This window comes from Perca fluviatilis, chromosome 16, assembly GCF_010015445.1.
Source record: "Perca fluviatilis chromosome 16, GENO_Pfluv_1.0, whole genome shotgun sequence".
Classification (NCBI taxonomy): domain Eukaryota; kingdom Metazoa; phylum Chordata; class Actinopteri; order Perciformes; family Percidae; genus Perca; species Perca fluviatilis.
The window spans coordinates 25,255,073-25,283,005 of NC_053127.1; the positions used below are offsets into that span (position 1 = coordinate 25,255,073).

Consider the following 27,933-nt stretch of genomic DNA (forward strand, 5'->3'; position numbering starts at 1 on the left):
TGTGTGTGTGTGTGTGTGTGTGTGTGTGTGTGTGTGTGTGTGCCCTTTACTGTGATGAATATATTTTGCACTGATCAATATCTAAATGAATGCAATTAATGGGAAAATGGAGGATAAAGTAAATTGGAAATGTCTTTCTAGCCGTAAACACACATTTCACTTCCCGATTGCTCCCTTTATAACATGCATTATGAGATTCTAAGGCATCCTTGTCCTAAGGTACAAGACAGAGAATCATTTCACACTCACACTTTAGTTCGAAGTGATGAAGGTTAATTCAGGCACATACAATCACAAGGATGCGATTAAATGTGTGTACGACAGCAATTTAAAAGGATTTCTGCAACTAACTGCATAAACAAGCAAAACAAAAACGGAACAAAGAGAAATACTAGCACTGCAAAGCATCAACAAGCAAATACACAGAGACATACACACATTCACACCCAGGCAAACTGAACACAATCACACAGGTGGGATGAAGACAGAAATGCCAAAGTACTTTGTCTGTTACAAGCTTTCTTAAATCACGGGTGTGCCGATGGTTTTAAGTTTTACATGGCATAAGAGTGCCCCAAAGTTTTTCCAGGACTTACAAGGAATGGCAACTGACATGAGACTGGGAGAGAGGCTGGAAGCTTTGTTGCTCATGGCACTCGCACACTTTAAAAGTATTTTTCTTTTGCACACGAAGAGCATTTACATGGAGAACAATGACACATAGCTGGGAAGGTGGGAGAGGAACTGTGGCACCATGGATGACATAAGATTGTAAAGTAATCTCCAGCTCGAGTTATCTTAGCTAGTTGTATCTTGTAATAAAAAGGCTTTGGAGAGAAGATATGTTTTGGGTAACCACAGCACACCTCTACCTATGCTACTAACACCTAGACAATTGAATAACCCAGTGGTTCTGTGAAGCAAACAGAGATACAAATATAGAGGAGCCCCCAGATTGTGCTGATGATTCTGAAGAAGAAAGCAGCGAGTAGGAACTGCTAAGATATATGTTAAATTACACATTACGCAGGGATCAAATGTATGCTCACTGCCACCAATGGACAATTCAATATCCATCCCTATTATAAATATTGATTCCTGTCCATAGTGCCGTTTAAAGGGGGAGGGAGCAGCGGGAAAGGTAATGCACAGCATGTGGGCGTTGCAGGCATTTTATGAGCAGTATACCTGTTGGGATGCGAGGTGGGAAGCATGAACTGGAACTCTACTATACACGTGTTGTCCCTCAGTTGACGATGCTGAACACTGTTGAGCTCATAGGCAATGTATGCTCTGCGAACGTACACCTGCGATAGGAGATAAAGCCACAGAAAATAGTAGTTTGATATGTGCATTTTAAAATGTATTCAAATGAAGTTAAAGCAAATTGAGATCATTGTTGCTCTCACCTCAAGAGCAGCCATCCTGACTACCTGATTACTGTGGTAGAAGAAGTTGGGCAGAACATCAAAGATGGACGTTTCTGAAAGGATCAGTTTCTAGAGAAAAACAGATAATCAGTCATCTTGAACACTGTCTTTATTTTCAGGGCATTAGTTAAAGCCAACTCCTGTGTTGTCTACCTGCAGGTTCTCGATGCAGAATTGGTGTCCATACATGTCAATTGCAGAGAGGAAGATGGACTCCACCTGGTTGTGTCGTAGCTCATAAGAAGGGAGGTGGGAAGCTATCAACACCTGGGTAAAAAGGATGAATGAAATACGGTCAATTCATTTATTATTAAATGATATAGCACACTATTCCCTTCACAGTTTGTGAAAGTGTCTCTCTGTCATCTCTTTGCTCCAGATTTATGAGAATTACCAATTTTCCTATTGTAATCGTTTTGTTTTTCACCCATTTAAATGAAAAACAGTAGATGGTGACATCTGGTGGTGAACTCATGACAGTACATTTTACATGAAAATCCTATATAAAGCAGCTTTAACCACTTCAGGAGAATTCATATTTTTCAGGTTTTGACTTTAAGCAGGCACAATTTAATATCAAAATTAATTTGTCAACAAAGATTAGGAATCCACATCTGACCTGCCGGGCCCGCAGTGCCACCTTGGCATTGGTTGTCTTGCTGAGCTGGGTGAGTTCAGTCAAGATGGCCATCAGTTCATCTGTCAGTGTGGGATCCCGGCCACACAGCTGATCCTAGACACAGGAGATGATAACTTTACAGAACATCACCAGCTAGATATCTTTAAACTCTTTAGTTCAGGGAAAACTTTGAACTGGTCTGACTCAGCGAGACGGACACTTACAATCAGCATAGTAACCAGCAGGTTCTTCTTGGTGACTTGAGCATGGGAGAAGATGTAGTTGAGCACGTTGGCCATGTCGCCTTTGTTTTCCTCACGCAGTGCAAACACACACTTGTCATAGTGTCCTGTTAACAAACCAACATGTAAGAGCTTTGGGAAATACTGCACAGGGGAACTGCAGAGTCACAGATGCTCAGGTGTTTATTGTTAAAGAGCTCCCCCAAGTGAACAGAATGAGTAAGTGCAAGTCTTCTGAAAAACTTGAAGGGCCGCAATATACTAGAAGCACATTCCTCTTGCATGTGGCAACGTATGAACCCTTGAAACCAATAATTAAGGGTGTTGCTGCAGTCCCTCACCATTCTGAAACTGGATCTCTACTTTCAGGTACTGTCTGAGCAAGTCCATCACCACCGCCTTCATGTGACCTCTGATGCCACTGCGATACCTGTTGGGAGACAAACACAGTCTGTCCTCACGCAAAGAAGAATGCAGCATTGTACCTATTGTGCACAGGAGATCTAGTAACAAGGAAAACAACCAATACAGATCAAACCAATTTCAGAGTTACAAAAAAAGTTCATGGCATGCAGCAAATTACGGTGTGAGCCTTCAAGACTTCGGAAACGTTGTTCCAGACCTAATGTGTTCAAGAAGCTGGTCTGTACAATCTGTCACTTTGGGTCATAGGCTGTAAATCTAAGTCATCAACGTGTGAAGCTTTGCATTATATTGATAGTATCTCAATAGAATTCTTTGCATATATAGAGAGTAGCAGACTCACTTCTGCACCAGCTGAACAATGCTTTGTGTGTTCATAAAGAAGACTTCTCTCTCTGACTTCTTGTTAAGAGTAGCAGCATGGCTGTCCAGGATGTTTGCGATCTGGAAAGATAAACAATATAAGCATGTAATCAAAACAGCAGTGGAGACTCGTAAGCATTAAATCCCACTGGTACTGATGGCCCCTCAGTTAGCTTGCTCTCGTTATAGGTGGGATCCTAACTGGGTGTGAAATTAGGGATTAAAATGAGAGATTAATAAAATTTGAGGTGTGTGAAAACATCCTCTCACTACTTCTCACAGAGACATGGCCTTTCTTTGCTCTTCATAAAATATGGATGAATATATACGAAACTGTACAAAATGGTTTACCCACAATAACCCATCAAATGCAGTGGATTGTTTCAATAATGCAGCAAATTGTTGGAAGAACTACACATTTTCTCATACAGACTTTGTTATAAAGAATAGATATGTAAAACTGATATGTGTAAACATGATTCCTGGTGCACACACACAGACAGAGACACAGACAAAACTTGCCTTCTGCTTACCATTTTACTTAGACAGATATGCAGTCACTCAGATATATATTGCCAAATAATTTGTTTGCGCAAGAAACTGTACAAAAAGTCAAGAGGAGGTGGACAGTGTTTTTCTGGCAGTCTGGAAAATTGGAGTGCAATTGAATCCTACAGTTGAGACATCCCATTGCCAAACTAACAACGCCATTAATACCTGGAAACCAATGAAACCCATTTATTATAACAGGTTTTTACTGCTGTTTTGTAGATTATCTAATGCGGCAGCATTAACTACATATTAGTGCCTAACAAAATTATAATTGGCACAGAAAAAAAAGAACAGTGAGGTTTACGGTTAGCGACAACGTAAGTTTAAGAAGAATTCTGTGGGCATAGTTAGAATTGTGTTTGCATGTGTTGCTGCACCTGTTGGCTGGGAAACTGGCAGAGCACGGAGGTGATGTTGCTAGCATACTGAGCCATCTCCTTCTTGATGCACTTCTCCACAGCAGGGGGGATGCGACCTGACACACTGGTCATGATGTCTTGAAGCTCCAACAGTGGCAAAGAGGGATCACGCATGGTTTTCATCATCCTTTCCACCCACTCTTTCAACTAGGACAGACACAAGAGACATATGTTTAAGGATTTGCTTACAATTGGAAGCGCTGATCTTGCAGTCTACACAGGTGTTCATGAATTCTTACCCTAGCACTGAAAAAGGGCTCAGGAAGACAGTAGCCACTCATTATGTGAACAAGATGATCCAGTGTGTTGTGGAAGACTCTGTGTAGCTTTTCGCCTCTCAGAGCTACTGCCTGGATAGTAGGCAGTGGCCCTGTGAACAGGTCTGCCTACAAGACAAACACAAATACTGATTATAGACATTTGCCAACATTGCTGTGCATATGCTGATGTTTCATACAAAAGCATTGTCATGGTATAGTATAGTGGGAAGTACTGTAGTAGGCATACTCTGAAATAAGAAAACCACACCATCAACAGCATGTTGAAGAAAACAATATCCTGAATGATTTTTGTCCAAGAAAGTAATTCAATATGTCATGTTTACACTTCTGTAGGCATTGTCACCTAACCAGTAGTGTCACATTTACCAAAAGAGGGCTCCTTCTTCCCCATAAAGACTGCCTCCTGGCTTTCTGGCATTACCTTGGTTCAGATGTTTATGCAGACACCGGCTCCCTTCAGATAAATAAGCCTTCATCTTTGTTGGTAGTTTCAATTTCCTGCCTCATTGATGTTTTGACTTCATAAAGTGACTTGTCATATACAAAAATGCACACACCCAAATAACTAATATATAGGCTAAGAGTAAGCAGAGTGCATCTTTTGTGCATGGAAACGCAGACCTTGACTTACTTTTCCTAATAGAAGGAGCCGAAAGCTCAAATGAATGGCCTAACTTAAAATGCTAACTTTAACTGAACAAAGAAATATTGCATATCATTTTGAAGCTGGAATGTGGGAAATCCTACCCAGCATACAGTATATACCTGTGCAGATTGCATTAGTCAGACATACAGTACCTGTTGCACTCTGCTTGGGTCATCCAGTTGCAGCTTGGCAATGACACAGCCAGGGTCCAGTGCTGCTCCAGCCCTCTTCACATAGTGAATACAACCAGACTCCAAAGCTGTGAGGGTCATTACCATCTTCATCACCTGGAATTTACAAGTAAAAACTTTACATCTGTACAACAGAAACAAAAACTAAAGTACATATGAACTGATTCCATGATTCCACGTGATCCTGAGGACCCCCATGAAAACGAGATGCTGCATCTCATGGGGTTGATCCTCTAATAAATGTTCATAAATAAATAAATATTGTGGAAAACATACTCATAAGCCTTAAGCTACTGTACCTCTATTTCAGCGTAGCACTGGCCAGAAAACACGTGCCCACCATCCTCGACTGTGTACTGGATAAGCTTTCCTGCTGAAGGAGATCGTAGCAGCGAAGGATCATTCTCCCTTTCAAAAACACAGGTCTTGTTCCCAATCGTGATGCGATACCTGCAGGGAAAAAAAATAAAAAATCAGAAGTCTTAAGTGCATCAAGTCATTTCTGTAAAGTTGTAAACTAATTCAAGTTATTTCCAGGCAAAAAATAAGCATAATAAAGATGTGGCATTGCATTATGGCTTCATTCAATTTCATTCTGCTCTGTGGTACAGCTTATTTATAAAGGATAATTTCATTCTAAAGCTTTGTTTGCTCTTACCTGTCCACCTCTTCCTTCATGTAGGTAGTGTAGCTGCTTCCATCATAAGACAGCAAAAGACCTCCATCACTGAGCCGATGTACGTCCACCTCAGCCGAGGAGTTGTTCATGATGACCACATAGGAGTTGGGAGACTGGCGCGTCACTGTCAGGACGTACTTAGTGCCTTCATAGATCAGCTCCACGTTCACAGTGTTGAGTAGTGTGTGAGCTGGCAGCACCTGGCCCCTGGTCAGAGAGTAGAGAGCATCTCATGCTTGCTATTCAAACACTGCAAGTTTTATTTTTTATTTTTGTCCTGAGTGTCTACTGCTTGCAATGCATTACTATGACATTGCCATATGTTTTACCTTTCCAGAGAATGCAGAAAGTTGGACACACTGTTCCTTAGATTGACATCTGCCACATGAAGAGCCCCGGTCACAATTCCCAGCATGGTATTGGGACGCTCCGCCTACACACAACATACACTTCATATTCTTAGCCAGGAAAAGGTTAAAATCAAACGGCACGGAGCCAGTAAGATGAACCTCAATGGGCCTTTCTATTATTACAACACTTCTGTCTGGTTTCAGCACTAATATCGGTCACTATGTCAAGCATATCTTTGACCATTATAGTTTTTTTGAAAGAGCATCTAGTGGCCACAGATGGAACATCTCTGCATACCTGCATCTTCTCAGAGATAAGCCTGTCCAGCCAGCCGGTGTCAATGCTGTTGTGCTGAAAGCTTTCCGTCTCCAGCAGCTTAATGAGGTATTCCACTGTGGTCCTGAAGTCTCCTCTGATAGACAATTCCTTCAGCGCTACCACCATGTTGCTAGAAAAAGATTAATACATCACCACACGTGTTAATGATGAAAAAAAACTCTGATTAGACAAATGCATAAGAAATATATCCCATTGTAAATATGAAGTAAATTAAGATTAGCAACAAACAAATGTTTTTTGAGTGATCTTTCAGACAAAGCAATGCTTTTGAAAATTCGGTGTATGCTCACGAGATGGCTTCTTCCCGATTCTCTCCCCAAGAGAAACAGTGTCCAAATTGGGAGTCAGCAAACTCGTGCAGCCCTCCAGCCGCTGCAACACTGAAGTAGCCCCACACGTTCTTATTGCTGCGGAAATTCAGCTCTTGCACTGTTCCAGAGCTTGGTTTGAAGCCCTGCAATTACACCATGTTTCACTCTTTCAAAAACAGCTAGTTTGACACTAAGTGAAAGGTCACATTTAGGAGTAATAACAATGGCCTTTATGTATGGTACAACAGAATTACAATTATTTAGTGTACCCGGAGAGAGTAGGGCTTACCTCATCAGGGTTTTCACTGGTAATACGTGCTGCAATGACATGGCCCCGTGGGGAGGGGGCTGTCGACAGACCCTCAAAGTCAATTGGAGAGTCTCCCCAGGGCTGGACCCCATAAAGCATCCGGATGTCTTTGATTCTTTGAAGAGGAATACCCATAGCAATCTGACAGAAGATAGGGTTATTAGCAGAAAACAAATGTATGCAATGGAACGGACATAAATAGAATATTTAGGAACAGGCTCGCAGGCACTGATGGTAAACAACACATTAACTTATATGGCTCATGATTATATTTGCTTTGAATGAACCACACAAGTTTTCCCCTGCGTGCTTTCTGATGGTTGCCAACATCATGTTTTCTGTTTTCTAGACAACCGATAAACACCATCTTTCTGACAGATAGGGAGTCCCGTCATTGCCTGCAAAAAAAGCCCCTCATCCTTTGTGCCAGAGAGAATGGGTCACTCCCACAGTATCATCCAATCAGCATGGCTACGAAGCTTTCCCAGCAACACTGCCCTTCAGCTTGACTGCCACTGACCTATTTACACACGATCCCCCACACTGCAGAACAGACCACGTGACCATGTGCTGCTACAACAACTGGATCTACTACTTCTTTTACAGTCCGTTGCCATGGAGACAGGGGGCCCAAAGTGGTGAAGGCGGTGAAGCGTGCTAACTTTGTCTTCTGTAGGACAGTCCCAGACTTAAAACGCACTGTATGTGATGCACCAGCGTGTGGTCTTTGTAACAGTGCAGGCATGTCTGGGTGGGACTGACCTGCAGTTGGGCAGCAGGCAGGTTGACATCAGCCACCATCTCCGTACAGGGGTGTTCCACCTGCAGACGAGGGTTGAGCTCCAGGAAGTAGAAGCTGCCATCCTGGCTGTAGAGATACTCTACTGTACCTGCACTGACGTAACCCACCATCTTAGCCAGCTTCACTGCACACTGAGGAGAGCAAACAATTCCATTCGTTTCAAGGTTAAAATTTGTTAAATCAAATCTGAATTAGTTAGGTCTCTATTTATTATCTATACAGAATTTTAAACAATGCTAGATGGGTTGTACCCCTTCCATATCCTCAAACACATCCGAAGTGGCGATGGTAGCAGGAGCCTCCTCTATGATTTTCTGGTGCCGTCGCTGCACAGAACAGTCTCTACCAAACAGGGAAATGGCATTGCCATATTGATCAGCCAGGATCTGGACCTCTAGGTGGCGGGCGTGCTTAGCCAGCTGCATGACGAAAATAGGTGATCCTGGAACTTCTGCCTGGACCTGGAGGACCAAGTAAAAAAAAGTAAATCCTTGCAGCCAAGAAATGCGCAAAAAGATCCTATTCAAAATGTCTGTAATTTTTTTCTCCATTAAATCCACTTTGGTGCAGCAACATTTTCCCATTTGGATTTTTTATTATACATTCTAACCCTGTTCTATAACGTGTTATATCCTGCATTTTTCTAATTAAATGCTGGATTTAGCCTGAGTTTCCACGTACCTGTCTGAAGAGATTAGGGAAATCATCAACTGAGTTGACTTTACGGATGCCTTTTCCTCCGCCTCCCTCTGAGGCCTTCACCATGACAGGGTAGCCGACTTTTTCTGCAGCCTGGCAATGGAAACATACAGCTTTTCAGTATACATTCAAGTATCCACAGAATACTTAAGCACATTAATTTGGCATTATGAACAGTTAGTTAAATGACATGCTTACCTTCAGGCCATCCTCCACATCCTGGATGCAGCCAAGTTCATACACGTCAGAAGGAACGTTGATTATTTTCTTCTTTTGGTCGTTCTCTGTCCATTCTACTGTCAGGCCTGAGAAAGAAGAACAGAACGCATATTAACATACAAGCAAACATCTGCTACATTAGGTTTAAATCTGGGAGAGTTCAGGAATCATACATTGTTTTTTTGAATAATAAAAGACAGCCCCTCTTAATTTAAGGTGGATTAAGTGGATCATGAACAGCCTGAACAAAAGACTATCTCTGGACCCTAAACCGTGACCTACCTGAGCCGCTCCAGGGCAGGGTTGGGATGCCAGCAGTCTGAGCCACGATGGACGAAGCAATCTTGTCTCCTAGAGCCCACATAGCCTGACTTGGGGGACCTGAGGAAGAAGTAAGCAATAAAATAAAACAACAACGAAAGAGCAGTTTGGTTTAGTAAACGGATACTGTGAAGGTAAGTTAAAGGGTCAAAGTGATAGACAAAGTTAGAAGCTTGTCTTTACCCATGAAAGCGATGCCATTCTTATGAAGCAGCTCTGGAAGTTTGGGGTTCTCTGAGGCATGACCCCATCCAGCCCACACAGCCTGTAAGGATCAAGAGTATGACAATAGGTATTTCATCAATGATGCAATGATTAATTACTGTGGGGAAACTACAGATATATTAAGCATGTGGTCATACCTGAACAGGTATGCGTTTGGCAATGTCCAGAATGAGCTCGACATTAGCATAGTTGTTGTTATTAGTCCCTCCTGGCACAGGCACGTAATGATCGGCCATTTTAATGTACTCTGTGAACCAAAAGATAGACCCAAAGAAAACCTATTATTTTCCCCAAAACATCTTGCTGCAGTTACATATACAGTTTTCCACGCTGGATACTTGTGTACTGTACTATCTCTTAATTAGCTTGAATGCACCGCAAAAGAGCAGAGTCTGGCGGTTTGTCATGTCACTTGCACCACAGTCCATGGCTGATATCATGCTAAAGCTCACCTGCATTGGCCTTCAGGTCCTCTGGGGTCACCATTACAACAAAGCGGATTGCTCTTTCATTGCGAAACATCTCATAGGCCCAGCGGCGGATGGAGCGCATGCACTTGACCGCCGCAATGCCATTGTTGGCGATAAGCACCTGGAGAGGCAAGATAGTTGAGTTAACGATGTTGATTTGCTCACATGCGTTAAAATACGCCATTAATAATGGCTGTTATATACTGTATACAGACATTAAATTTTATGGCTGTGTGATGCAAAAACACAATTTGTTCTGTTTTAGAATTCTGTTTTTTTTTCCATCATTCAAGAGGTTTCACGTAGTGTACTAAATAAAAATCGTCACCTTCTCGATAACCTTGTTGCCACCAAAGCGGGTGACAAATTCAGCAGGAGAAGCCACAGTGAAGTCCCTCTGGAGATCTATACGCCGGCGATCTCTGCCTTGCTTTACCAGGTGCAGCCCCGACATGCTTGGTCTGTTTTAAGAAATACAAAGAATGCATGTAACAGCCCTTAATAACACCTCTAGTTTTGGAAGAAATTAGGCAGCTATGCTGATAATGAACACATAACTCATAAGCTCTCATTTTCAACTGTACAAAAAACAAGACAAGAAGTAAGAAATTAAACTGCTCGAAGGAAACTATCAAACGAGTGGGTGAGCAGCTTAATCTATCAAGAAACGTTAAAGAAAACCTTAAAATGTACTAATGTGGCTAATGATTTGGTAATGTTTTTAAGAAGAAAACAGTCTGCTAACAGTATAACCACTTACAGATCAGACCATGTCATGCATAACAGGACAGGACACTTTACAGTCCTCAAACATGGTAACATTCTGGGACAAGAGCCCTTTGAATCAAGCTCCACCCCAAGGGGAGGTTGGGGTGGAGTTCAGGGGTAGTTCAGGGGGTGGGAAACTCCTCTGGCTGGCTGGCTTATGTGGCCTGACAGTGCATTATTGCATCACTGTAGGGGTTACTGACTGAAGAGGTTACTGAAGAAGCAAATGTGCCCCTACTGAATGGAGGCCCTGATTTCAATCCAGCTGTGGAGCTGTGAGAGTTTGTTCTGTCCTACGAGAGAGACAATGCAGTATTTCCAGTTTTAAAACTGCAGTCCCAGCTTCTTTCAGTTAATCCCTACTTCTCTCAACTTCTTTTTACTTGAGAAACCGATCACACAGAGTCAGACTGGACAGAACAATGATTCCCACATCTTGTATACAGTAGATAATGTGGTTCTAAAATTGCAAACAAAATCAAACTTTCCTGACTAGCACAAAAAGTTATTCAGCATACGAAAAAAAAATTAAAAAAAAAGTATTTACCTGTATTTACATGGCTGGCTGCATAATATAACACTATTTAGAAACGAAATTTACAGATAAACAAAGCTACAACACATATAAAACACGTATAAAATCAGTTTTTAACACACTGGAAAGAAATAATTTCCAGTAAAAATAAAAGCATATAATTATTAGGGGTGTGCAAAACAATTGATTCACATTCGAATCGCGATTCAAGCTCTACCGATTCAAAATCGATTCATATTTTTTAATAAAATAAATAAATAAATAACTACATTTACAGACTGTAAATCGTTTTGTTTTTAAATCGAGAATCGTTTTTTAATCGATTATGAATCAAATCAAATCTTTAGCCTGAAAATCGATACGGAATCGAATCGTGACATTTTCTGAATCATGCACCCCTAACAATGGGGAACACATTTAGGAAATGATCAGCACGTGTAGCCTATCTCATTTGAATCTCAAATCTTCTGTGAAGCTTGAAAGTAAAATGTAATTTACAAACTTCCGTCTGTTTAAGTAACAGTGACATGAGAGGTCTATACAGCTCAGCAACAGACCTGGGCCTGGCAGAGAGACTAACAACTGCTACAAGCTTTAAACAATTCTGTCCGTGGTAAAAAGCTCCTTACGACTAGTCCAATTGGTAATTTCTGCTTGTGACCATTTTTCCAACTTACCCAAAACCAAGATTCTGAATGCTACCACACAGACTCAGGACACAAAGTAACCCTTTAGCAGCGCGCTGCAAGTGAAACCACATTTTTTCACGTTTCATGTGCCATTAGAAGGAGTACATAGTCTGATCAAAGGGACATTTTGGACTGCTCCCACAGGACTAGTCTCAGAGATAGCATTTGAAGTTGCAGGGTCCCTATGTGCAAGCCACCAAGAAATAATGTATTTCAAGGCTGCTAAATTAATGTCTACGTAATATGTAAATTGAATGTATAACTATGGGTACAGTTTACAAATGCCTGAACAAAGTAAAGTATCCAAAATACTTAAAGTTGCAGCAAAGACGACTCATCTTAAACCCTAAAGAACCAGTCATATTTCCAAGTTAGGAACATGTTTTAAGCAGCTTCATAAACATGTTAAAATTATTTATACAAATTGGCTCGCATGCCTGAGAAAAGAAAAGCTTTAGAATACAGATCATCACAGAAACACCTTTATCCACACATATAACATAATCTAATCATAAATGTAAATGAGCATTGAGAGACTAGAGGTGATGCAGACTGGCCAGGTTTGCATTCTTACCTTAGATTGTGCAAGGGGCCATCATTGTTGTCGAATCCCATATCAAAGGTGCTGCTTGAGCTATCAGAGGATGGCGACAAGGAGCGAGTCTCCTTTTCCTCCAGCCGCAAGTCAGGCTTCCCTTGGATTTCATCCTCTGAGTTTTCCTCCGATACTGATCCCACAATGAAGTGAGAGTGCAATGCCGCAACAGCCGGGTTCTTCTTGGCAGCACCGTTCTGCTGTGCCATGTCTGGGCGACACGAACAGGCTGCAAATACTGGCAAGAAACACAAGAGTGGCAGCAACTGTTATAAAGGAGATACGGAGTCCAAATATCAGGGTACAGTGTGTCACAAGATTGCATTGGCTGGCAGGTGATGCTGTTTGTCATGTTGCAAAAGTGAGTTACATAAACTTAAGTAGACTATCTTGATAAACTGATATTGCAACACTTGACACTGACTGGGAGCATCAGTACATTGTGTGTGCAGGCTCTGAAAAAGTGGCTTTATTGAACATGCCAAAACAGTTTGGAGTATGTCATAATGCAAGACGGATTATATAATGACATTTGTATGTAACAATGTTCATACGGTCATCAGTAACCATACAGCCATCTGAAGCATGTTTCACAACAACGCCTATGTAAAAAGGATATATTCACACAGTTTAACACATAAACAGTATAATCCTGCCTGCATGTGAGATACACTTAAAGTGTGTCTGCCAATTAAAATATGCAAAATAAATGCTTTTAGTCAATGCAATGGTCGAGACTATGGACCTTTTTCAGAGCAGACATTTGGACTTGTCATAGTAGGAAAAGCACAGCTGAAATTGATAACCTTAACGATGGCTCAATTCCATCAAGTGTCCCAGTAAACTGTATCAGTGAGTCAGCATGCACAGTACCAGGGCCTCTCCTAAGTGGAATGCAGCCATCATTAATGGTTTTGAATACACCTGTGCTTCTCCTACTATGACATGTCAACATGCCTGCCGTGAAAAAAGGTCTATAGAATGACTACAACTGCATTAAATTGATTTTAAGGCAAATTTTACTCTCGGACTCACTTTCTCGTTCATAAGTTACCAAGGACGTCATATACAATGTTAATTAACCTCACCCTATGGAAACAGAAAGATGTCCCCTAACTGCCACGGTGCTGCCTCTGTTCCTTCACGTTGCTACAACTCACGCGAAGATGCTCTTCACGTGCTCGGGCAAGTCGAAAGGCTAGACTTCACAGACACACCTTAACTTACCTATCGATAGCTGCTTGCGGGACCAGAAAAACAAGCCGAGCACTGCGGCCACACACGCTGCAAACGTGAGCCAGGAGAACATCATAAAACGATACCGATAACTGCATTTAACAGACCGAAACTTCTGCCTCAAACCATATCATTTAATGGCATAGCTGGTCAACTGCTTTCTAGCTAGCTACGATTAGCGCCAAGTCAACGAACGTTAGCGTTAATAAACGTTAGCGTTACCTGTCAAGTCAAAGCCAGCTTCCTAACTCAACAGAAGCCACAGATAAACTGAGGCGAAGATGCTAATAACGTTGGCGTTAGCTAGCTTACTGGCAGTGGCTAATACAATTATAAAGCCACAGACATGGCACTAATACATTAACGTTAACGTTGCTACTGACTGTCTGCAGGTGTAACTGTTACTGTAGCTAGTTACGGCAGCGAAGTCGAAATCTCTGAACGCAACTAACTTAACGATACAGACACAATCTGAGATAAACATCTCTGCTATCAACTCACCGCTGGAGAGGCACCGAAACGTAATCCTGAAAAAGTCCAAGAGATCAATACATTAATTCTGTCTATCAGACATCTCTGTTTCCAGGGATGATGAGAAAAAAAAAAATCACATCATGATGAGGTAGCAGCCGCTTCAACAGCAGAGCTTTGGTGGGGTGATGATGATGCGCAGACAGGTTACTCCTGGACATTGACCTCTGACAGCAACTTCCGCTATAGAAATAGATTAGATAGAAGATACATCACACCCTAGGCCTAGATGGTGCATGAAATGAAAATGGAAAAAAATTATAAATATATATTATATATTATGTATATTATGGATGATATAATATGAAAATGAAATACTTTTAGTAGATGTGTAGTCGTAGATAGTGTGTATATATGAAGAATATTTAATGTGTGTTAAAAGTAATATATGTTTAATCTATGCAATTCCAATGAAGCACACTAATAACAATATCAATATTCTACACTACCAGACTTCACCCACCTACCAGGCACTTTCACTGCATATATATTTAGGTCATATTAGGTATAATATAGTCCTAGTTTCAAATTACTTCACTTTTTAAAGATTATAGTTAACCATTATTTACATTTTTATTGTTTAATTATTCTCTGCCTCTGTATATTTTTGTCCTCATGCTGTCAGTTTTTGTGAAAGTTGTGACTGTTGAATGACCTACATGTAGTTGCTGTTATAAAGCACTCTATCTTTAGCGATCTTTGGCCCAAAAGGCCCCTGTTATAGAATTAGGCTACTCTGCTCAGTCAAATAATCTTAAGGTTTTCATAGCAAACTCATCAACTGTTACATTAAAACAACAAAATTACATCTCGTCTGTAGCATAGACTGTGGTCTGTACTGGCTAAGATTTACTGTGCAAATATTTTCTCTCTATTTCACCTAGATCTAGGATGTGTCGTGTTCGCAGAGAACCAATCAGCTTCCGGAGCGATTTAATGGGCGGTTATAGAAGGGGCGGGTCCCGGAACTCGAGGTTGTCCCATTTCGTGCATGTGCTGCACTTATATACTGTCTATGGTGCTGCACGTTGACATATGATGCTGCATCATAGATATATACCTTATATATATGTCAATGATATATACACGGTGCTGCATGTGTTGTTTTATTGTCTGATTTCGTAACAGGAGGGACGATACTCCACGTGTTTTGTTCTCATAAAACCTTTCACAGTTTCAGGTCTTTTTTTATCGCTTGTGCTCGAAGCCGAACCTATATGAAGTACTTGGCGTAATTCCACTTCCTATCATGCATTTATGACAAAAATAAATCAGTAGGGCAACGCATGTGAAAAGATCTGCACCAGCGCAGTTTCCACCACCCCCCCCTGTGCTGCCATAAATCAGATTAGTGCAATGAGACACGTTAAAGATGACGTGAACTCAGAATACATTTTCACAGGCTACTCAGGAACGAAAAGAAGACGTCTTTGATTTCCTGACTTCTGCTTCGTGTTAACCTACTTTTTCAGCTGCTGCCATCTGAGTCAGACCTCCCAAACTAAAGATGCGAGTTAACTGTTGAAATGAAACCATAAACTGTGAATATTTAAATTTAGTGAAATAACATCGAGTCTCAATTCCAGTATTTTCAGCAATCTCTCTTTGAATAGTTTTACCACAAATGCTGCGTTACTGCAATTGTGATCCACTAGATGGCTTCAGAGTCCAGTAGGCTAATTTGCCACATCAAAGTACATAGTAAATTAGGCAGAGATCAAATCGTTTAAATTTAAATCGTGGCTTTATGGATATGGTTAATATTGCATCATTAACAAATAGAAGATTATACTTCTTTTTTTTAATCTTATCTTGTTTTCAGCAAGATAACTGAGATAACGAGATGTGTGTGTGTGTGTGTGTGTGTGTGTGTGTGTGTGTGTGTGTGTGTGTGTGTGCTGGTGTGTGTGAGGTGTCAAGCAGTCACATCATCAGGACAACTAGCGGCCTTTTATTACTCTGTGTGATGGCCTGAATGTGACCGCAGAGAAGTAAGCCTGCTGTATCCATTGTGATAATGTGTCATGCTGTGGCCTCTGTCCAAGAGTATATACATTACCCAATTTGAATACAGCTATCTACATTTGTTTGCATGAGGGGACTATAACCTCTATATCCAAAAGGGACATGACTTTTTGTCACAATGCACACTATGTACACACTTTGCATGAACATATGTTAAGCAAATATGTGTGAAAGCTGTACTGTTTGGAAAAGTCATCCACCGAGAAATATTTCAAAACATCTTGTATTGACTATATGAGTCACTATATGACTATATGTCATTTATGTATTCCAAAGAAGTATTTTTCGGTGCAGCTTGAGCAGATGTACGAGCAGAGGGATTAGCAACTCAAGTGGAGCTTTGCTGTCACAAGCAGAGATGTTTTGGGAATTGCCCTAGCAAGCAGTGAGCTGCACTGATGCATATGGAATGAAGTGCACAGGACCGCAGACTCGCTCATTCACCTTTATTGCTCAGCCACCATTTGCCTTGGCCAAGGGCATGGCAGCAGCAGCTGTTGCACAGAACCACTTTTAGCTTGCTGTGAAGCTTCAACACACATTCAAATTAAGCAGCTATTCCAGAAAAGAAAAAATTACGTTTGTGTCACTTTTTTCTGTTTAAAAATACATGGTCATTCTTGATTCCTGGAGCAGCATTGCCAAAATGTATCCTATTGCTTTCCAAAACCATTACTTAAGAATTAAGATCATTAGGTTCACAACAATATTTGTTTACAATTTACAGTGAGTAATGTGGTAAGAAGGGAAGCACAGTACTTCTACAACAGAAACCAACATGGAGAATAAAGAGTTAACCCTGATCTTGCCAAAACAGTATTTGGATGTACAAATGAAACTGAAAGCTTAATTTAGTCAAATTAACTAATTATGCCTAACATCCAGACAGATACTGATACGCACCGGATGAGCAGGCTTTATTGAATCCAAGTCATCCAAAGTCTTGATACATCTTTTCTAGATGCATTTGTCCATGTGTAGACATTGCTCTTTGCTGGTCTATAACATAAAATAATGACAAATGATTGCTGATGAGCTTCTGTATTTTTCAGCATTGTCTAGCGTTATCAAGGATTTACCTTTTATTTTGCTATTTAGTAAATTAGAATTCCAGAGCCCAAGAGCAGTGATGAACATTGCAGGTAGCTTTAAATGAAGCAAAAACTAAAACTAATTCAAAATGTAAGCGTTCCAAAAAAAGACAAAGGCTAAGCATTCAGAGTCTGGAGCTTTAATTACCTCTGTTCTTAGCACCGTCTAGTAAAGTGCACTATACTTAGTTGGGTTAGCTTGTGTGGATGATTCAATCATAAATGATCATGAATTACCCGTTTTTAGATGTATCTTGTGGTGAGACAGCAGAAGAAATGTGATATCTGACCTCTTTCTGACAATAAACATCTGGACATGTATTGTTCAATGTGACCTCAACAATACTACATCCATATATTATAAACATAGTAAGAATTGCATGAAATGTGAAATCTTTATTTAAATTGTGAGAAAAAAAAAGAAACACAATTCACCTGAATAGTTTGGCAGATAGCCTGCCAGGTTAATGAAGACATTTTTCTTAAGTGCTGGTAAAAATAAAAGCATCCTGAGTTTTCCATCCCAGTCCACGGTGCTGCTTTGGTAGAATGTGAACAAGTGGCTTACAATTTACTCATATATCAATGGCAGGATAACAGTGATCAGTTCAAGTTACAGTGTTCAGTCTCAAAAAGCTTTGATTAGCCATGTTTTATACAGAATGTGAAATGAGAAAAATATATACACCATCATACAGAATGAAGCAATAGGAATGTTTTATTCATATTTTAAGCATATCATTGTCGTTCTATATAGCATTCCACTTTGGGTATTGAGTTTTGCATAGCTCGTTTTCCCTAAATGAATTCCAATGACCATCTTTTTAAAAGTTTTCAGAACTTCCAGTAAATGTCAATTTGGTGTTTTCACAAACCAAAAGACACCATGATGTCTTATGTTAAAACTGGACTCAATTTGGCTAAAAAAAAAGTGATAAAAAGTAATTTAAGACGTCTAGGTTGCATATAAAAATTACTATATTCAAACATGTAGTGAGAAACCTCCTTCACACTGAAATATAGTAGGCCTAAATATAATTAATGTTAACATAAATCAGTCTCTTTTGACCTGTAAATCTTACCAAATCAATGTTTATTAATCAGGTTTATTGACGATATAATGACAAAAGCAGCAACACATGCAGTTTCTGACAAAATATTTATTTTAGGTGATTATGCGGAACTACGTAAACTTGTCTGTTACCCAGTATCCACCACTTGAAGGATCACAAACAACATAGAGTCTATTGTGGAGGAAGTCGCTTATCAAGTCCTGTAACTGGGTTCTCTGTGTTTTGCAGTTCATTAACTGAACACTTGCTGATTTTCGGTGAAGCACACTTCTGCTTGGCTTTGGTTTTGTGACTTTGATTGTCAGACACTGGACTTGACTGTCTGCTCTCTGATTTGGATACCTTAGATTGGGAGATTGAACTGCTAGGCGGTCTGGTTGCGAACAGGTTTTGGCTTGAGTTGACAGAGTTGGGGATCTGATAAGGGCTGAAACGCAACCAAGGCTGAGCGCTGCGGAAACAGTGGTTTCTGGCCAGCGTAGAGGTTGCCGAACAGGTGGGGAGAGCTGGTGCTGCCATGTAGCCGTATGGATAGGAGAAAAGTCCTCCAAAGGGTGACAGTGAGATTCCCTGTACGAAAGAACACAATTGTTAATTATACTAACACCATACATTTTCTGTGTTCCTACATTTTCCAGACTGTCCTCACCCAGAAATCGACCGTATGGCTCGATTATACCGATCCACAATTACGTTTTGAGAGCAAATGAGGAAGTGAGGTAAAAAAGTAAAAGAGCACCAAAGACCACAAGAAGACACCGGTTGGAGTGAGGGTTTTCTGTTTGTGTCCGATGGTCACAGGTTGCATGTCTATAATTTGTGAGAGTGGTTTATAGAGAAAAGTCAGGAAAGATAAGCACAGATTTTTTTTACATCTATAAAAAAATCATCTCTTGACACCTTGTAGGTTAGGGTCCACTGGTCTAGATTAGCATATTGGTCTGACTGTGAAAAATGTCTTATTTGCAGATTTTCACGCAACATGTAACATCTGTCAATTCAGATCAACTTTCGCCAGAAGTTCAGTCCAGCTCTTTATTTGAACTTTTCCAGCCTGAACTTAAAATCAGCCTGCCATTAAACTCCTCCACTCCACCTTACTGCCAAACTGGCTCTCCCTTTCTTGAACCAAGGAAGGGAGAGTTATATCCAGTCCAGCAGATTTATGCATATGTATAATGAAATGTCTTCAAAAACTCTCCCAGATCAGATGTTGAAAGAAAGGCCACTAAGACACCTATGCACTTCCTGTTTAATGGTTGCTTGGTCAATTTGGTGGCTGTATTAACCACAAGTTAATTATAATTCCCAAAAGTATAATTGTCTCAGTTGCCATGGTATAATAATCTGAATATACACATATTGCCTTTTATAATTTCTCTACATGCTGCCTTGAATTTGAAGTAGTTGGAGCTCATCATGAGAATGATGTTATAGCTTTTGCTGGAGGCTGATAGCATTACTTCATCCAGGACTAAAACTAAAACATGTACAGTACAATGTAAAGGGTCAGTTCGCCCAAATTACAAAAAGATAATTTCTACTTTTTCCCAGAGGGGCTAGATATATCACCTCTGAGGTTTCTGCTGCCATCACAATGAATGGAATTTCATGTATTGTGCTCAAAACATGCTCTATTATGGATAATCCACAGACCTCACTTCAAACAGTTTTCACCGGAAGTGAATTAAAACTGTTGACAGTGAGACCTAAAGACCTGTTTTTGAAAAGATGCGTTCCTAGTAATTTTTAAGTGCTTTGAGGAGCAATGGTATTCCATTCCCTTCAGATTCTCTTCTCACTTGGTGTTTTAGAATATGAGTAATATTAGAATAGCATGCTCCTGCTGTAGCGTACCTGAGATGCCAGCATGTGGTGAAACATGAAGGGAGATGGAGAGGTGATGCTTTGAGAAGACAGGCCTCCATTTTCTACTCCAGGCAAGGAAGACAACAGATGTCCCATACCCTCCGGCTTAACTGACAACTGTCCTGGGTGAAACAACCAAGGTGCCCCAAGCTTAAGAAACTGTTGGCTGTGCGCACTCGAGAAATCCAAAGTCTGAAGGTGACCAGCGCTGAGGGACGATGAGCTCTGTGTTTGCAACATCATAGGCAGGACCCCATCTTTGGTTTCGCTCATGTGCCTTTTTGAAGAATCAGTCTCCACAGAGTACATATCATCTGATGATCTAAACATTGTTCTCTCTTTTGTTGTATCCTGATTGTCGTCGCTCTTACTGTGAGCAGCCTCGTTCCACAGTATCTCCTCGCTCTTCTGACTCAAAGTAGACACATGTTCAGTCCTGGAACAGCTGGCTTCAGCAATGTCCTTATCTTGTAGATCAACATCTGAATCACTTCCAATATTGTTCACATCTGTGGGGGAAAAAAAAATCATTACGTATATTCGTTAAAAATATATATATGTATGTATGTATGTATGTATGTATGTATGTATGTATGTGTGTGTGTGTGTGTGTGTGTGTGTGTGTATATATGTATGTTGTGTATATATATATATATATGTGTGTGTATATATATATTGTGTGTATGTGTATATATATATGTATGTATGTGTGTGTGTGTGTGTGTGTGTGTGTGTGTGTATATATATATGTGTATCTATGTATGTATGTATGTATGTATGTGTGTGTAGACAGTGTGTGTGTAGTTCTGAAGGAAGGCAATCCAAAATATCAGAAAAAATAATAACGGTCTTCGTCAGGGCTTTTGACAAGCATAGTTGTGCCCTGTTATCAGAACACAGTGGACAGAGATGACTAGTGTGAACATCTTGAGCCGTGAATGAGACAGTGTTCATGTGTGACTAAACCCAAGGCGCCAGAACAGTTGATTCATTAAAACAAACTATTTTTGTTTTGCCAAATTGAGTCACACAGTAAATTGGGGTTGAGAGCTACATCTCAACTTCCCTCCATGTTTGTGTAGCTCACTTCACTGCCTCCCTAGTGCTCCAGTGTTAAATATGCATATTACGTAACTGCAATATCCCAGGTTCAATTCCATCAGGAGACATTTGTTGCATTTTATACCCATCTTTTTTTACCCCATGTTTCTTATTTCTGTCCGCTGTCCAATAAAAGGCAAGAAAGGAGAATGACTCAATCAGGACACCTCATCTTCCTCAACTAGCAAAACGTATTGTGTTTTGTTGACCATTTGTTCACCATACTGAAAGTTTATTCTTTAGAAGGACAAAAAGAACATAACCCACGTCCACTTACTAGCTGATAAAAGCCATGATATGTGGTTGAAAGCTAATTTATAAATGATGTGTTAAGAGGGAGCTGGGGCTATAAGTTTGAAAATAAAAACAAATCTGGGAGTGTGGAGTTATAGAAGCAAGGTTACCATGCCTCTGTTACCTGCTCCTCATCTCTGCTTGAAGTCAGTGGCTAGCAGTGGCGTTTCTAGACCATTTCAAATGGAGGGGCCAGGCTGGGGTCACATGCGATTTCAGGGGAACCAAATATATTAATCAACCCGCCCATAGGTTTGATTCTACAAAGGACTACTGATAAACATATAACGATAAACAAAAGAATACTCAGTCAGTGTTAACCTACATTTCATATATCACTGCACATAAATAATATCCCCTGTTCGGGGATAAAGGTGGGGTTAAAGATGGATGAAAATATTTGCCACAGTTAGGGGGGCCAGAGGGGAGTCGAGGCTTAATATAACAGGGGCACTGGCCACCCTTGCGCACCCCTAGAAGCGCCACTGGTGGCTAGGCTACCTCACTGAAACATTGGTGGTCTGTTTGCATTTTGGGTAATGTAGGCGCCAGATTTGGACAGGGAAGAAGAATGGATATATGATATATCTGGATCTGCGGCATCAATTTTGATCTTTTTTTGTAAACTGCCCATCCTGAGCTTGAAAATACAGTATAATGACTAATGCTAAATCAGTGGATCCTAAAGCATAAATGAACACTGTCTCTGTTTTGTGACTGTAATGGTTAACAGTTTGTCCTATAGAAAACTTCATAAACATTGCCATAAAGGCAGCTTAATGGAGTGTAAGTTAACCCACCTTGACAGGTTGGTGTGGACATCAGAGGACTGCTCACCAGCTCCCGAGGGGAATAAAAAGGATCACTGGTACTGGGTTGTTCACATGAGTCATCAGAATCAGCACAGTCCCGGTCCGCTTTGCTTTCAGTCTCATGCATTGAAGAAATAGTGAAAGGCTTATACCTGTGGATCACATATGAGATTAGGTCTAAATATGTATATATCCATACCGGTATGTCCTTATTACAAAAAAAAAAATAACGGTATGCATTCTGATAGCAAAACATATTGCCTACCTTTTTTCTCGTTTCCCATTTCCTGTGTCTCTGAATCCTTTGGCAAAGGGGTTGTTGTCGATTTTTAGCTGTGTAATCTTATGGAGAAAAAGACACATCAGCGAGTTAGCCACTGCAAAAATACAGCTACTTGCACAGTGACAGATAACTGTATCAGTATCCACAAAGCTCATATGTGGCACTAACGAGGGCCCAGTTTTAGAGCATCATGTTCAGGCCATAAATACCTTTTAGTTTCCAAACCATCCCAACAGGCACCAGACTCATGTTTTTCTCAAATTTTTCATAAAAATAAAAGTCGTTGCGAGGTGCATCCCGTGCGAATAGATTAGGTCTGTTGTGCATGCATAGGGGTGAGGAGGGGGGAGGATGGTGGTTACCTTTCCATTCTGATACGCTGTGACCGCGATGAACTCCGTCTCCGGGAAAACGTAAGTCCGGAAGGTGCTGTACGGAAGCTTCATTATGTCGTTGGCTCTCACAATATGGAATCTGGGTTGGTATTTATGCATTGAATTCAAAATTGTCTGGAAAATTAAGACAAAGAAAGTCTAAAATGAATTTCGTTGGCTGGTTACAAATCATAATTAAAATGACCGTTAAATAGCCTACATTTGTGAACAATAGGCCTACTGTTTAAGTAGCCTACAGGTTCACTGTGAACTCCTATTAACTTTTTAGAACATGAGCTTTTTAGAACAATAAGGCCTATATGATACAATTACAATTCGTATTATTGCTACTTACAAATCCATGCTTGTCCGAAATATTATTTGTGAGTTTGAATTTATGAAAAGCGACGGGCTTGCTCATCCACTGCTCTCCTTTGGACGGGCTGTCTGGGTGGATGTACATGCGCTTTGGCATCTCCGGGTCAGCTTTTCCAGCCACCACCCAGCGGGAGTTGTGAAACTTGTAGCGGCACTCATCAACAGCGACGATGTCCATCAGCAGGATATACTTTGCTGTTTCAACCAGCCCGTTTACCCGCACTTTGAAAGCTGGAAACATCCTCCTTTTGCAGAGAATTAAGGAAACATCGATGTTAGACACTTTATTTTGGGACTTTTTTTTGCAAGCAAGGAGCTTCCAATTGTCACTTTGAAACATTTATTTCGTTAAGATAAAAGATCAGTTTGGAAGTTTTAAAGGTCTGATCAGAGTGGGAATTTAACATTTGTATTATAGGCTGCTTATAGGCAAGTAACTGAGCAAGGATTGAACTGGACCCCTGAAACTAAGGACCCCGACCAATATTGGCTTCTTAACAACACACAACAGACAAGACCGCTAAAACCGATCCCACAATAATAATATTTGTATAGCCTATTGGACCATAAAACGATGGCATTTCAAACCCATGCCTATGTCCCGGTAATGACTTTCATAGATTTAATTTGCGGCCAATATGCACATTGTAGTTCACGTACCTTCCTGATTTTGTTATAACCATCTCAGTTCCCATTTTGTGAAATTCTTTCCATAAATTCTTTGACTCCAGTGTGACTTTCGGGTCATCGTCGAGCCATTCTTCTGTCTGCGCACTTTTCAAGGGGCGCGGGTGAACTGGCTGCTCCTGGCGTCCCGGAGCTGCGCGCAGCCCCGCATCAGGGGCAGCCTGCTCCGGCACAGGCTCGGACAGGGGGGCGGCGTCTGGGAAAGCCAGCGCTGCAGGGAAAAACGAGGGCTGAGCGGCGGTAAAGAAGGTTGACAAGGTCAAGGCACCTGGTCGATGAGCCTGGAAAGGATGGTAAGCCATGGCAGCCGCTGTGTCAACTGGATCTCTCATCGGGGCATCCGATCTGACAGCTCGCTACCATAAAGTCTCTGCCCGCTTGCTGAATTGCAACAAACCGTTTTAAGAGTTTGTGAGTTTTGTAGCATGAAAGAGAGATCAAAAGGAGGGAATGCAAATTTTCAGAAATCTCCAGATAACGTTACAATGTCAAAGGCATGTACCCTATCCGCTGGTAGATCCAACATGGAGAGGGCAGCTCACTTTGGGACCATGCGTGCGCAAAGCTTGTTCAAACCTTGTAAAAATTGCAGTGGCACCGAGTAGTGAAGACAGAGAGAGTCCTAGAGATGATGTTTACACTGTCACACGTCTGTCTGCCCCGGCCTTACACTAATAAGCCGAAAATCTTTGACAGGCTTTATTTTCCGGACCAATTACAAAGGCGGGGCGTGGTTTCAACCTCTCAGAGTACAGAGATGTTAGTGGCTTATACAGCATGAATGAATCATAATTAAATTACTTTCATAATGTTGTTGTTATAACAACAATATACAATATATTTTTTATTATTATTGTTATTATTATTATTGTAATAATAGTATGCCTTAGCGTTAGTGATGCCTATATTTTAGCCTATAGTTTATATTTCGTTAGCCTGTCTTAATTGACTTAAAACTCATTATTATTATTATTATTATTATTATTATTATTATTATTATTATTATTATTATTATTATTATTATTATTATTATTATATCAACGTGATGATCATCGTGCTGTTTCCCCCCAAATGTCATGTGAAAACCTCATCGAATTGTGTCTGAATTTATGAAAGGCGTCCAGGCTATAGCATGATGATGGTGAAATTAAAGGTAACTCTAAAAACTTAGATTCTTCTGCTGCGTCGCTGAATGACTGACTCATTCACGTATCCATCTTTTGAAAACACCCAAGGATTTCGATGAAGTGGGAATTCAGGGATCTATTAATTAAGGCGGACTCGGCGCCAGTTCGCTGGCGTCCCGCAAAGAGCCAAGAGCTCTCTCCTGTCACTTCACATTTAGGCAACTCTCCAAATTCTCAAGTTGCCTGCTCCAGTTTTATTTCCAGTGCAGCCTTCAGGCTACACTGCTTTAGCTTTTGTGAACAGGAGACAACCTGAGTTAAGAAATAAACATTACTCTAATCCAAGGAGCTAAATGAAAGCAGCACTTGTCTGATGTAAGAACTTGAGTTTTGAGAAAAAAAAACCTGGGGCAATTTGGCTTAGTGATGACGTGAATAAGAGCTTTTTATTTTTTTTATTTTAATTTTGTAATCTCCCTTGTTGTAGTAGACCACTCTGAACTAATTTAGACTGAAAGGTTTTTCAATAATTCTTCCATTTATTATTTTATGAATCTGATGTAGTAATCTCTCTCTCTCTCTTTCTCTCTGTCACACACACACACACACACACACACACACACACACACACACACACACACACACACACACACACACACACACACACACACACACACACACACACACACACACACACACCTGCCTGTTCTCATGAACCATGATAAAGCTACGAAAAGTTAAGCAATGTAATTCGTACACGGTTGTTTTTGCTGTTTGCACCACATTGACTACTGCTGTATAACGCAGAACGCGGCCGGCCCCACAGGAAGGTGGTCGGGGAGTTTGCCTTCTGGGGAAAACAAAATGCATGCATGCTCCTGGGAGTGTTTTACAAACCCCAATCTTTTCCTAAACTTAACTAGTCGTTTTGTTGCCTAAACTTAACTTTCGTCACCGCATAACACTCACTTTTTCTTGCCATAATCTCAGCTGAAATGACCGGCAGCTCACGGTGCTCTGTGCACAGCGCAGTCACTTATTCTGGGGTAACTAGACTACCAACTACCGCTGACCTGACGGAGCACCATGACCGGTACCCAGCGCACAGTCACCTATTCTGGGGTAACTGAACTACCAACTTCCTATGACCTGCAAAGCACTACGACCGGCAGCTCGCGGTGCTCTGTAGCCTACCCAGCGCACAGTCACTTATTCTGGGGTAACTAGACCACCAACTACCGCTGACTTGACGGAGCAAGAATTAATATAATAACTTAGTTTTCTTGCATTCATTTAAAACATTTTTGCAGTTTTATTTTTCTGTCTTTAAAATGTATGAGTACAATATTGCACACAAAAACGTATCAATAATAATCATACAGAGAGACATGAAGACACATTTTTTTTTATTATTCTTTAAGAATGACTGATAATAATGATCAGTTACGGACGGCAGTTTGTTAATTTACAGAATCTTAGAGAAAAGGTTCCATGTAACATAACCTGTGGCTGTTGTACTATCACTTCAAAGTTCTTGCAGAACATATAACTCTATTAAATGTATTGAATAATGATTGTTAACTTTTAATTGGTCCCGTAGACTAGAAATAATAATAAAAAGTCTGCTGTTTTTCTCTTTGCTGTACCAACGGGCTGAACAATAATGGTGCGTTCTTTTTGTCCACCGAAGTCGATCTACGAGTCGTTTTCCGGAGTTACGAACCGGAAGTTGCAAAAAGAACGTCCCCGAGGTCATATATACGACTCGTCAAGTCGTCTGAACTCAGAGGACCCCGAGTTCACTTTCAAAGATGGCTACGTCGTGCATCACACGTAGTAAACATTGTGGTTTTCTACAATTTTAAGCACTTTTGTCTTTGTTGTAACCAAATGAAGAAGTCGTACACATAGCACTGTATACTGCTACCTATAGGCATGTCGCTACAGTCTTATTATGAGTTAAATACCAGCTAATTAGTTATTTTGTAGCTTGTGCAGCTGAAATTGGCTAGAGACGCTCGGTTGCTATATGACAACAATGGCCGAGTCTTGAGCAGAAAGCAGAGCAGTAGCCTACCCGCGGTTATTCGTTTTTCGACAGGGATGTGACGTCCAACTCGAGCTGCTAGTCGTGATTACAAGACAAAAAGAACGCACCATAAGTGCAAGGTGAAGTGGCAGCAGTTACAAGGCAGGAAAAGACTCGGGATAGGAAGTGACCTCACAGGTCCCATAAATGATGAATGGCTCCCGAGATAGTCAAGGGTAATAATTTGTCAACAAATCCATGAGAGGAGTTCATGATCGAGAGTAGACGGGTGGGAAGACGTCATTCTCCATTCCTTTGTGTAGATTATCACAGAAATGGCGTGCATGAGGTTGCCTTTCGAACACAGCCATTGACAACGCTGAAAAAAGTGTGGGGTTGAAGAGGGAGTGGCGGTGGTTGGGTCTGCTTTTCCTCACTCAGCTCTACTGAGAGGGATGGTCTATATATTTCACCATTTCTCTCTGGTGCAACTCCAGCCGGCGGCTTGAGAGAAGCGCCAGAACAGGAAGGAGGCAGTCAATCT

The 27,933-nt window shown here is 40.8% G+C and overlaps 2 protein-coding genes across 2 annotated transcripts in view; both read right to left on the reverse strand.

Annotated features, from left to right (window-relative positions):
- LOC120543755 (acetyl-CoA carboxylase 1-like) overlaps positions 1-14,386 on the reverse strand; it is a 34,993-nt gene extending 20,607 nt beyond the window's left edge. The window contains 27 exon segments of the mRNA XM_039776988.1: positions 1,189-1,307; positions 1,410-1,499; positions 1,584-1,697; positions 2,050-2,163; positions 2,274-2,398; positions 2,633-2,721; positions 3,058-3,158; positions 4,007-4,195; positions 4,288-4,434; positions 5,128-5,262; positions 5,466-5,616; positions 5,825-6,052; positions 6,175-6,278; positions 6,494-6,644; positions 6,826-6,989; positions 7,136-7,297; positions 7,919-8,089; positions 8,210-8,419; positions 8,640-8,750; positions 8,856-8,962; positions 9,159-9,257; positions 9,381-9,462; positions 9,560-9,669; positions 9,875-10,013; positions 10,221-10,353; positions 12,459-12,717; positions 14,217-14,386. Coding sequence (XP_039632922.1) covers positions 1,189-1,307; positions 1,410-1,499; positions 1,584-1,697; positions 2,050-2,163; positions 2,274-2,398; positions 2,633-2,721; positions 3,058-3,158; positions 4,007-4,195; positions 4,288-4,434; positions 5,128-5,262; positions 5,466-5,616; positions 5,825-6,052; positions 6,175-6,278; positions 6,494-6,644; positions 6,826-6,989; positions 7,136-7,297; positions 7,919-8,089; positions 8,210-8,419; positions 8,640-8,750; positions 8,856-8,962; positions 9,159-9,257; positions 9,381-9,462; positions 9,560-9,669; positions 9,875-10,013; positions 10,221-10,353; positions 12,459-12,688 — 3,575 coding nt within the window. The 5' untranslated portion in view covers positions 12,689-12,717; positions 14,217-14,386.
- A 3,352-nt stretch (positions 14,387-17,738) lies between these two features.
- Positions 17,739-24,887, reverse strand: LOC120575594 (T-box transcription factor TBX2b-like). Its single transcript, XM_039826392.1, has 7 exons — positions 24,207-24,887; positions 23,524-23,791; positions 23,157-23,303; positions 22,777-22,853; positions 22,500-22,663; positions 20,293-20,813; positions 17,739-19,005 (listed from the first exon to the last, which is right to left on the reverse strand). Exons 1-7 carry the CDS (start codon positions 24,563-24,565, stop codon positions 18,607-18,609), a joined length of 1,935 nt encoding a protein of 644 aa, XP_039682326.1. The 5' UTR covers positions 24,566-24,887; the 3' UTR covers positions 17,739-18,606.
- Positions 24,888-27,933: the final 3,046 nt, after the last annotated feature.

Coding starts and splice junctions, on each gene's coding strand:
- LOC120575594 (XM_039826392.1), bottom strand. CDS start 24,565: ATGAGAGATCCAGTTGACACAGCGGCTGCCATGGCTTACCATCCTTTC. Junction 22,854..23,156: donor CAGCGTATCAGAATGGAAAG/GTAACCACCATC, acceptor TTTCTCCATAAG/ATTACACAGCTAAAAATCGA. Junction 22,664..22,776: donor AATGGGAAACGAGAAAAAAG/GTAGGCAATATG, acceptor TGTGATCCACAG/GTATAAGCCTTTCACTATTT.